At 40.0% G+C, this 11,410-nt stretch overlaps 1 protein-coding gene and 1 long non-coding RNA gene across 2 annotated transcripts; one reads left to right on the plus strand and one right to left on the minus strand.

The window, feature by feature from the left end:
• The first annotated feature begins 2,990 nt into the window (after window positions 1-2,990).
• LOC104608621 (uncharacterized) lies at window positions 2,991-3,651 on the plus strand. Its single transcript, XR_737127.3, has 3 exons — window positions 2,991-3,105; window positions 3,190-3,237; window positions 3,388-3,651. It is a non-coding gene; the product is annotated as an uncharacterized LOC104608621 (long non-coding RNA).
• A 559-nt stretch (window positions 3,652-4,210) lies between these two features.
• Window positions 4,211-6,583, minus strand: LOC104608622 (uncharacterized). The gene is made up of 2 exons (XM_010274659.3): window positions 5,300-6,583; window positions 4,211-4,831 (listed from the first exon to the last, which is right to left on the minus strand). The coding sequence occupies exons 1-2, from the start codon at window positions 6,365-6,367 to the stop codon at window positions 4,424-4,426; spliced, it is 1,476 nt and encodes a 491-aa protein (XP_010272961.2). The 5' UTR covers window positions 6,368-6,583; the 3' UTR covers window positions 4,211-4,423.
• Window positions 6,584-11,410: the final 4,827 nt, after the last annotated feature.

Here is an 11,410-nt window from a genome sequence, read left to right on the forward strand (position 1 = left end):
TATGCCCTTATAAGATGTATCAGGGTTTTAACTAATTCAGGGGGCAAAGAGCCTTAAATCGGCCTCCTTTCTGAATTAGTTTTGAAAAAAAATTAAAAAAAAAAGTAAAAGAATACCGATACTGCCCGATACATCCTTACCGGCATATCAGATATATCGACATTTAGAACCTTGAGTGAAATAGTTAATAGGAGCATCAGATCTGCTGGCCTGTAGTGTCCCATTCATAGCGTACGCACAGCATATCCAGATTCAAATAGAAGAAGAAAAAAAAGGCATAATGGTATACATAAAAGAAGTTGTATTTGAATAAGATTCAGGATTCATGCTTTTAATCCGTATTTTAGGCTTTGTTCTTTGGGGATTAGAAGTTAGAAGTGTTTTTGCTTTATATTGTTATATTTTTAAAAGCAACTCCTGTCAAATGTTCATCGCTTACTTTTATTTCTCACAGCCTAGAGTAATGGTGATCAATCATGATGGGCCATTCTTAACACCTGTGCTAAGAGCTTTAGTCTAGGATAAGTGTCGGCCCGACCTGGACCTTGGGCTTGGATAGGCATGTCCTTGATCGGGTTGGGCCTATTATGCATTTATTGCATGTGTGATTTATATTCTAAATGTATTTATATTTCATAATTTGAAAATTTTTAAATTTAAATACATGCATTTAGATTTTAATTTAGAAAATATGAAAAATGAAAATGCATTTCAATATCTTGTTGATTTTTTTTGAAGGAAGGAATATCTTGTTGTTTTCGATTTTGAGAGCTTTTTATTGTAAACATCTATGGGAGATATTCGCAAACCACACTGAGATGCGCCTGTCAGGCACGCGCAGTGGGGTGCTAAGGCTAAGGACTAACAAGCCAGAAATTCTGCCTTAATACGAGGATGTCAAACTTGTGTACTTGTACTGCCTATGCATGTAGCTAGGTGAAGTTCTCTATTATCTACACTTCAAAAAAGAATTGTTCTATAATTTTACATAAAAATGTTCAAATGATTCAGCAAAAAGAAAAAGAAAATTTTCAAAAAACTAAGGACGTTTAATAGACACTACAAATAAATCCAGATGAAAGGAAGAGAAGAGACACTAATTTTTTCTTGAAACTAAAAAAAAATATTAAAATTTTTCTTTAATTGGGACGATCTATTCTAGTGCATTCATCCTTGGGCAAGATTTTGATGCATCATTTTTTCATGTAAAGGGTAATAAGCTTTTCTTCTTCCTTTTTGTTTCTTTTAATTTGAATTACCTTCAGATATCGCTTTTCCATCGGGTTATCTATATGACACGATAGAAAGCCTTATTGGACTGGATGGGCTGGAGACAAAATCATATACAATTGATTGGGCAATATGTAATATTACGCAGGAGGATGAGATGTTTTCCATGTGTGGTTGCGATGTTACGTGGGTAGACGTGCACAAAGTTTGTGTGAACAGGAGATCCGGAGTCATATCATGAGCTAACACTCCATGTTCAATGTACATAGGGCCCATGTGGGACCTACATCTTATATGTACAGAATACTGACATGTTCACTTGTGATTAGACCTGTTCATGGGCCGGGTTCGAGCTTGATTTTTGTCAAAATTTGAATAGATCAAATTTAAATTCCGAGCCTGACATAGTATAAATTTAGGCCCGAAGCCCAGCCTGTGAACAGGTCTAGTCATGATAGGTTTGCCTAGCCCACTCAGCCCACCATATATGATTTCGTTTCCAGCCATTCAGACTCCTTTCAAGAGCTTTGTTACAGCATTGAAGTCTATGATCAAGCTAACTTCTCGATACAGTGAATTCATCAATGAAATACAGCGGAGTCAAGTATTTCGGTGGGGGGTCTTTGGCCCCCCAAAACATTTTGTTTAAACGTTTAGGCTCAATTTGCAAAGAGTACAGATGTAAATATATACAGCGTAAATAAATACAAAATATATGGTTTTGCACTCTACATATTTGCATTTGTATTCCTTCCAAACTCAACCTTATTTATATAGTCAATAAATGGAGGCAGGGTCAAAAAATTAATAAAGTGGGTACTTGCCACCCCCCTCCCCTCTCCCAAAAATAAAAGAAAAAGCTTGAGATAAAATGCTAGTCCCAAAATAAAAAAAAAAGTGATTGTTTTTCTTAAAAAACCTGTAATAAACCCAAACCTTTCCACCTCATTTTTCTCCAAATTCTATCTCATTTATTGCTTAACTTTGGTCCCCCCCCCCCAAAAAAAAAAAAAAAAAGAAAATTCCTGGCTCCACCACTATGAACATCTGGCTAACTCGCTAGTAAAGAGGTTCATATTAAATGAACTTAAATTTGTTGAGCACAATAGCTGTTCAGTGATAAAATATATGGGGCCCATAGTGAAAAATTAAATGGTTGTGAGTCCCTTGTATTTTATTACTGGCATGGAGAGTTATCATAGGTTCTACAGCCCATTAAGCAGCTATTGTTTTCAGCTAATCCTTACTCATATAAAACAATATTATGTGCAAGTCCTAACCAAGTTGCTTCCGCATGGAAATTTAAAGGGAATGTAGATTAACTGAACACAATGGCTGTATAATGGGCTGTGGAACCAATGACAATGCCCCATGCCGGTTATAAAATGTATATGGCCCACAACCACTCAAGTTTTCAAGTTTTCAGTTATCATTTATGATTGGTGTGGAACATTATAATTGATTACACAATATGTTACATGTCCATCCCCTATTCCCTCCAGCTAATTCTATCTAGGTTAATGGGTCAACAATGATATATGGGCATATATAGGATTTGCTCCTCACATTACAGAGTTCGTGTTCTGTGAACCCGTGGGTTCTCGGGATGCATGAACCCGCCAATGATAAGTGACCACGTCGGTTGGGCGACATTGAATGTAATGCACATGGTCCTTTGGCCATTAACTGAAGTGGCCAGTTGAACTAGGCACAAAATGACAGAAAACGCATCTATCCTCTTAGTTCAAACTCCCACTCCTCCCATTTTCTGTTTCTCCTCCACCGACCCCAACCCCACAAACACCGATGAGCTCAATCCACACCGGTGTCCGTCAACGTGGTAGCCATCCACCGCGAGAGGAAAATCATTTGGCGGTACATTCTCTGACCGCTCTTCTTCTTCTTCTTCTTCTTCTTCTTACAAACCTAATGTTCTTTCTGGTTTTCTATTTTCAATAGATCAAAAATCACAAATCACACCGGCAGTCAATTTTCATCCGGACAAAGGTGAGTTACCCGAACCCCTAGTTATTAGTAAATTTTCTCCTGTTTGTTACTTCAGAAGAAGAAGAAACAGAAGTAACACTTCTGCGTTGGTTTAGTAGCTTAACCAATATTACTTGGTTCGGGTAACTCACCTTCGTTCGGATGAAACAGACCATTGGTGTGAGTTGTGGTTCTTCAATCTGTTGAAAATAGAAAACCAGAAAGAGCATTAGGTTTGTGGGAAGAAGAAGAGGGAGAGAAAGAGGAAGAGGAAGAAGAAGAATGGCCAGAGAACGTACTATTGGATGATTTTCCCCTCGCCACCGGTGGCTTCCATGTTGACGGACGCAGGTGATTGTGGGGTAGGGCTCGGTGGGGTTAACATTGGTTGTTGGGGCGGAACAGCATAGACTGTTGAGAGAGTTTATGGGCTGGACATGTAATAAACAGTTCACCTATTTAAAATAAATTAAGATATAATTATTAATTTATCATTCTCATGATAACGTGGTATTTCTAGGGATGCTGGCCCCCAACAACTAAAATTTTTTCGACTTCCATGGAGGAGAAACAAAAAATGGGAGGAAAGGAGTGGAAATTCGAACTGAAAGAATAGATGCATTTTTTGTCATTTTGTGTCTGATTTAACAAAATAGATGCATTTCGACTTCCATGGAAGCCAGTTAACATTACATTTAATGTCATACGACCAACGTGATCGCTTTTCGTAGGCCGGTTCAAGCATCCTGTAAACCCATGCGTTCACAAAACACGAACTCCACATTACATCCCATTGTGCATTCAAAACATCTTAATTATACAAATACGAGAGATGTTCCTAATGATGTGAGGTATGTGTGGGGAGCACATCTGTAGCTGGTGTGGGGCATTAATTATCATTGGTTCTACAATCAACTACACAGCCATGCTAAATTGCTAATTTATCTACCGATCATGCGTCCTTGTAATGATAATGAGATGAAGAAGTTGTTGCTTTTGTCTTTGGTAAGTAAATATATATATTTTTTATTTTAAAGTTTTAATCTCTTGATTCGATATTCTCTCCTCTTGGAAGATTACAAATACAGGACCAACCATTAATGACTAATACACTCATCACTGTGACCTAGGGGTGGACTGAACGGTAAAAACCCCCTTTCTTTATCTGTACCCACCACGTAGGCTTTATATGCCTCCAAAGATGGAGTTAATTACATGAACAACCACTTGACTTCAATTGTTCCTTCATTGTTGCATCTTTCGAGACTTGTTGTAATTCTACTTTGCTCAGCTTCACCTTGAGTACATCACTGGCCCACTTGGAGAAATAGGTGTCATTGTAGCCGATTTGTCCACCCTTATATATGTTGAAGCAACGGCGGTCGTCTTCAGGGTACGGGCATGCATCGCCGTTTGGGTCCCTCCATGCACCCTCATGTCTCATCCCTGCCCAGCTCGCGATCCACTGGTATACGTATTGCCCTACTCCTGCCAGTTTCAACCATCCTTTGGGAAAGAACTCCATCACGCTGCTGTTCGTATCCATCAGAAACATGTTCGTCAACTGGGCCCCATGTGGGGACACCAGGATGTCCGTGGACCCCATCAACCTCACCTGAATCAATCAATCACCACAAACAATATTCATGCCCAAAGTTATGTTTGGCTCTAGTTTATAACTTCTCCGTTCACACGATGACAGCAGGAAGGGCAATATATTGCTGCCTGCTGGGGCTCTGGGCAGACTGGGGTTGGGAATCCCCACCCCCAGATCAGAGTCCTGGTTTGAAAATCTTAAACCGTCTTACAGCTAATTAGTGTTCACACAGTATCCAGGTTCTTTCTATACCACAAAAAAAGTACTGGTTCATATGCTTCCTGGGATATATCAGAGACTGATCTGATCACCCAGAACATACGGAGTCGAAGATATAATATAATTCATATAATCGATCTCATATAAAAGAATGCTCGCTCGGCTTTGCTCCATGCATATCCTCGCAAAGTGCACATTTCTACAAGTAGTTTGCATATATATAGAGAAAATTTAAAGGAGCAACAAATAATTAAGCAATGAATTAACCTGGTCACAAAAGCTGAGATTATTGGAGTAGGCAACCCTTAACCTGCAACCCTCCACCTTCAAACATTCCCTCTTGAAGATATCGATCACCACAGACTCGTTCCTGAACGATCTCGCCCCAGTCCTCATGAACAGCGTCATTCCAATAATGGGTGCCCCCTTTTCGTCAACGTCCGAACTCCTACCCTCCAGGCTCACGTTACAAAACATCCTGGCCTTGCACCTCAGCAGATCATACACCTCAAGCCTCCTCTGTCTCGACATCCCACCTTCATTGTGTCTCATCACAGCGGCCTCTTCAAAACAAGCCGGCCCATCAACCCCATCAAACAGTTCGATATTAAGAGGCTCACCAAAAGTGGCCTCCATTAGGTTACTCAGCCATGGGCTAATATTCGACCTCAACTCTCCCCAGTGGTATAGTACCCACCTGGTAGGCACTACGCAACCCATTCTCCGGTGCCACCCCACGAACGGCATCATGGCTGATAAGCCGTGCCATATGTTGTCGTAATCGTAGTGGTTGTAGGACACGAACGTCAGCCCCTTGAAGAGCGTCGCGTTTTCCGGTAAAGCCTCCGGCCATGCTAAGGCGTACGAGTTTCGTGCACCGTCGTGCTTATCACGACCTAGTATGCAAAGCAACCTCCCTTTCGATGCCTCCGAAGGGAAGTATTGGTACTGCACCTCCCCTTCCTCTTGTGTGTCGTACAGGGAGCTCATGAACCACGTGTGACCTTGCATGGCGGTTTCGGAATATCTTAAATCCTTGAGCGGGAGAAACGTGACGGAGTCGCGTAGCTTGGCGATCATGGATCTCAACTCCTGCGAACAATTTAAACTCAGGCTGGTATGGACAACTTTCTCCCATTTTTCTAAGAAAGACAATGAAGGAGAGGGGGGAGAAAAGGGGGTTTTCAGAGCTTGCATTTGGAAGAGAGTGAAAAGGATAACGCAGACGGCTAAGAGGTAAACAGAAAGCTTTGGTGAAAAGAGATTGGTTGAGAAACTACGTTGTTTGGAGAGCTTCTGGGAGCTTCTCTCGGTTTCTGCAAATATGTTGGTCATGGCGAAGGAGAAATTCAACAAGATAATGATGGAGGAGGGTGCAGATGTCTGGTTTGTTTCTCAGACTCAAAATTGAGAGTTTGATGCGGCCTTTGGGTTGAGACTTGAGAATTGAGAATGACGGAGCGCAATGCGCAATACGGGAACTCAAAAGACGAGTCCAGATTCCCTAAAATTGTTTTCCTACGCTTCCTACAATAACCAAACTTCACGTGAAGCTTGACTCGATATTTGCTACGAACAAGACGTCTTGAAGCTTGACTCGATATTTGGGTGGGTCGGGTTCGGGTCGGATCGAGTTTCGGATTGGGTTGTCAAATGCTAGACCGTAATCCTAAGGTTATGTTTGGTTTGAAAGAAAATGTTGGGAAAGGAAGGAAAATGTAGGAAACCCTTTACAAACCTTATATTGGTTTTCCTGTCTTTCCCTTCCTTTCCCTACCTTTTCCTTTAAACCAAACATAGCATAAATGTTCGGGTTAGGATTGACCCATGGTCAATTTGGATCAACTAAAAAATAACTGAATTTTAAAAAAATAAAGAAAAATTATACGAAAAATGCCAAAATTAAAGGAATTAACCTTAAAATTCCAAATATAAAATAAAAAACTTGAACATTTAACAATTTAAAGAATAAACAATAAAGATTAAAGACTAAATAGAAAAAATTAAAGAGTGAAAACTTTTAACAATGCATTATTTAGTCCTAGTTAGACTTGACAATCAGAACAGCAGGTTGACCCATGACCCAACTCAACCCAACCCAGTTTTTTTCGAGTTGGGTAGGATCAAGTTATTCTTGCATTCAAATAACTAAATATGAGACCCTAACCCTATTTTTTCGGATTGGATCAATTGTTTGCCAGGTCTACTTGATAGTAGGTCCCACTCAAACGGTTTGCCAGATACCACGTCTGAAGGTATTGCAAATCTTAGACCACCGATCGATTCACGAATCAAACGGGTAAGCATGAAGCCACCACGGCACCACATGGTCTTGTCTGGATCCTGCTGCCGTCCGCCGGTCCACGTCCTGGTTTAAAAGGACATAGCTCCGGCGCCGGCGGGGAAATTCAGGTATGTAAACTCCGTATCCAATGTTTGGTTGAGTCACAAGCAACTACAAGGAGTACGGCTTTTACTTTTAGGCATTTAATTCTTGTTTTGGTATTCAAGGAAAGGGAGAGGGGTTGATGCTGGTGCATGGAGGGTATTAGCTTTTGGTGTGGGCATTTGATTTTTTTATTTGAGTTGGTACGAAGTGCGCTTGGATAATCAACATAGTTAGGTTCCGTAGCACCGCTGTGTCCTGGTTATTAATTGTTATTAGTGGAGTATTGGTAATCGGTGAAGTCATATGCCCTATCAAACTAACATTAATATAGTCTAACTCAGCACATGGGGGCCCAGATTTCTATATCCTCTTCCCCCCCACTCCATATACACATATACAGTGTATAAACTATTCATTAATTAATATGGGAATTAGGTCTTCTGTATCATCTCCGGGATCATTACTTTATGAATCAGTTAGTTTTCTACTGCAATGTGAACCATATATTTCGAATTCCCAAAACTAGGCTCTCATGATCTCTGAATCGGATCCCATCAAATAGTTATGGGACCGTTCATTCTGGGATAAAGTGCGTTTGAACTAAATTCTCAGTTTAAGAAGAGTACAAATAGGGCTTTTAAAGGACTGGGTTTGGGTTGAATCGCATCAAATAGATATGGGACAGTTCATTCTGGATAAAGTGCGTTTTGAACTAAATCTCATTTAAAAGAAGAGTGCAAATAAGGTTGTTAATGAATTGGGTTTGGGTTGTATCCCATCCAAATTAAAATCAATATAGAATAGACTGGATGGTTGAATGAATTGGATCACTCTAGACTTAATGGCCCAAAGTGGTAAAATGTTTATTGGATTGGATTTGGTTCATCTATAATGGGTTTATATTGGATTGAGTTCGGTTGAACTAATATATTGTTAATTGGCAAAAGATAAGAGTACGGGTGTTTTTGAAGCAGTTTGGGTTGGACACAATTTGAATTAAAGCCAATTTGAACAGATTGGACTATCTAATAAAACATTGAATTAGATTAGTCCAGTCCAAAATATTTATCAGAATGAATTGGATCTAGTTTATTTTTAATGGATTTATGTTGGATCGGGTTGGATCTCATTGACCAAAAATCCCATGTTTTTGTTTCAGCTATGTGGGGACTAGGGAAAGTTTATTTTACTGTGTATCACTTATCACTTACCTAGAAAAGTGATACCCATTTCCTAGGTGGGTAAATAACTTTCCTACATAGGGGAAAAATTGCCAACACTTGAATAGGTCAAAAGTGCCCCTTTTAATAATGGATTTCTATGGGTAATATGGTCATTGCCTTATTTACCTAGGAAATAAAAAAAATGGGTCAATGTACTTACCTAGGTAAGTGTTTCCCAGAAAAAACTTACCCAGGTAATGGATAAGTAACTTACCGAAAAGCAAACGGGGCCTTAGTGACATGTCAAAAGTAAATGTAGGGAAACCACGTTTATATTATATTGTTTATGATGCTGGGAAAGGAATGCTATTGGAAGAGCATTGACCAATCAAAGCCCCCTCTTGGGGGGGGGGGGGGTGTTCATTACTTCGTCATATACCCTACACCTCTTTCAAAACATAAGCAAAGAAAAATGGGCACATTTCTTAAAGTACCCTTTAGGTTTAGGAAATTGACTAACTCTACATTTACTATTTACATATTGTCTTAAAATACCCCCAAGTTTTCTGACAATTGTCGTTATTATTAAATCTTGATAGAAATATAAAATCTCAGTTTTGCCCTTCCATTAAATCCTATCTCAAAAGGATATCCACTGTGGTCTGCGGACTTGCAACAGTTACCCTGCAACAACCAATAGTGTGATAGTAAAGAATCGTAAACTCTTATGTGATGAATACAAATAAGAAGAATAGAAAAAGATAAAGAAGATGAAAAAGAAGTAGAAGAAATCTCTCACATCCTTTCCCGCTCCAACCATAAAAGCAAAATCCAAAACTACATCTTTGGCAACAACCATAATGGCATGGGGATGACCAAGAAACATAGACGTAAGGTCTGCATTCTTAGCATTGATAGCGGAGAAATGAGAGGGATCCTCTCAAGAAAAGCCCTAGCTTACCTAGAACAAGATCTCAAGACCAAATTCCAAAATCCATACACAAGAGTAGCAGATTATTTTGACGTTGCCACTGGAACAGGCTTTGGATTACGGCAATGCTCTTTGCCACCAAGGGTGGTAACCGACCCATTTTCCGGGCGGAGGAGGTGTGGAAGTTCTTAGCAAACCAGGGAAAGTATTTTTATCAATCTTCCTCTGGTTCATTCTCCCATGGGGGTTTTATATGGCGATTCTTCAAGGGTGGAGCTAGCAGTTCTACTAATTCAACAACAACCATTCTGATTCGACCCCAAGTCATCAAATTCAACAACCCAGACACAACATCAAAATTCGAACAAAACTAGGCAAAAGTACATATTCTTGGGGCCAAAATCAAGCAAGAAAGACCATGGATCAAGAAATCATTTGAAATCCTCATTTTAAAAAGAGCCTTTAGGAACATCAGATATAGTAATCAGTATTCGAACCCCACAAGTTTTCAAAATTAATATATATACTAGTGGAGGGGGCCCTGCATTGCAGGGGCTTGCGCATAAACTATCAGGCTCGAGCTCGATTCGAATTCGAGACTTGAGCTCGAGCTCGAGTTAAAAGCTTGGAAGTTCGAGCTCAGCTACCTTTGATTGCAGGTCTCTCAAGAAATTGAGGTGCCGAGCCGAGGTCTCCCTCAATTGCCGAGGTGCCAAACCGAGGTCTCCCTCAATTGCTGAAGTGTCAAGCTGAGGTTTCCCTAGCAAGCGAGGTGTTAAGATAAGGTCTCCCTTAGTAGTCGAGGTATCGTCTAGCTCGAGCTTGATTCGAATTAAAGACTTGAGCTTGAGCTCAGAAGTTCAAGCTTGGCTCGGCTCGAACTCGACTACCTTTGATTGTAGGTCCCTTAACAGTTGAGATGCCGAGCTGAGGTCTCCCTCAGTTAGAGAGAGAGATAGTGGCATTCTTGTAACTTATAAGGAGAGAGAAATGGCATTCTTGTAATTTATAAGAAAAAGAGAGAGAGTTGGTTGGAGAGAGAGTAGCATTCTTGCAATTTGAAAGAAAAAAAAGCAAGAGAGAGAGAGAGAGAGTTGGTAGGAGAGAATGGCATTCTTGTAATTTGAAAGAAAAAAAAGCAAAAGAGAGAGAATTGAGAGTGGCATTCTTGTAATTTCAATGATAAAAGGCAAAAAATACTATTAGATTCTATTTCCTCATCCTCGGGCCCTCTTACGTTTCAGGTTAATAGATTTATAATGATATATATGAGAGAGAGAGAGAGTAAATAACATAAACCTAGTGGATAGATGGGTAAATTGAATTGGTGTAGACGTATGGGACATTCGAGCAACTCATGGATGCTAGTGGGGAGAAGCCATGGAGGGAACTGAAGGGATGAGAGATCCATCGTATGGACGCCCAAAACTTGCGGAATAAAGGGGCAAATTTCAAAAATTTCTCTCTCCCTTTCAACTAGGAATCGCATTCCCTATTTAGAAAATCATATTTTCAAGGATTAATCTTGAACCATAAACTGAACCAGATCTGAACCAAAAGTAGTAGGAGAAGATTATACCTGATACGGAAAAGTAATATCTCCCAACGAAGGTGTTCACACCCAAGGAAGGATCCAAAGACCGCTCCCACTAAAGATGGCGCAGTGCAGGCTGGAGCAGAATCAATAGTATTCTTCTCCAAGAATTCTGTCCTTCGCAAGAAACAACAGAATGGCATGCGAGCACAACTTCCTATCTATTCTTTCTCAAAGAATTGATGTCAAGATCGAATCTTGACTTCTCCCAAAACTGGAGATCGAACTGGCAAACAAGGCGGCAAGAAAGAATTCTGCAAGGTTCCTTAATTCTTTCTTCTGTGTTTTTTTGCACTCAAGA

The sequence above is a fragment of the Nelumbo nucifera genome, chromosome 1 (genome assembly GCF_055504915.1).
Source record: "Nelumbo nucifera cultivar China Antique chromosome 1, China Antique-T2T, whole genome shotgun sequence".
NCBI lineage: Eukaryota > Viridiplantae > Streptophyta > Magnoliopsida > Proteales > Nelumbonaceae > Nelumbo > Nelumbo nucifera.

Bases quoted from the DNA above. Each gene is read 5' to 3' on its own strand.
- LOC104608622 (XM_010274659.3), bottom strand. From the start codon at position 6,367: ATGACCAACATATTTGCAGAAACCGAGAGAAGCTCCCAGAAGCTCTCC. The intron at 4,832-5,299 runs GTTAATTCATTG...TGATTGATTCAG, and splicing joins ATCTCAGCTTTTGTGACCAG to GTGAGGTTGATGGGGTCCAC.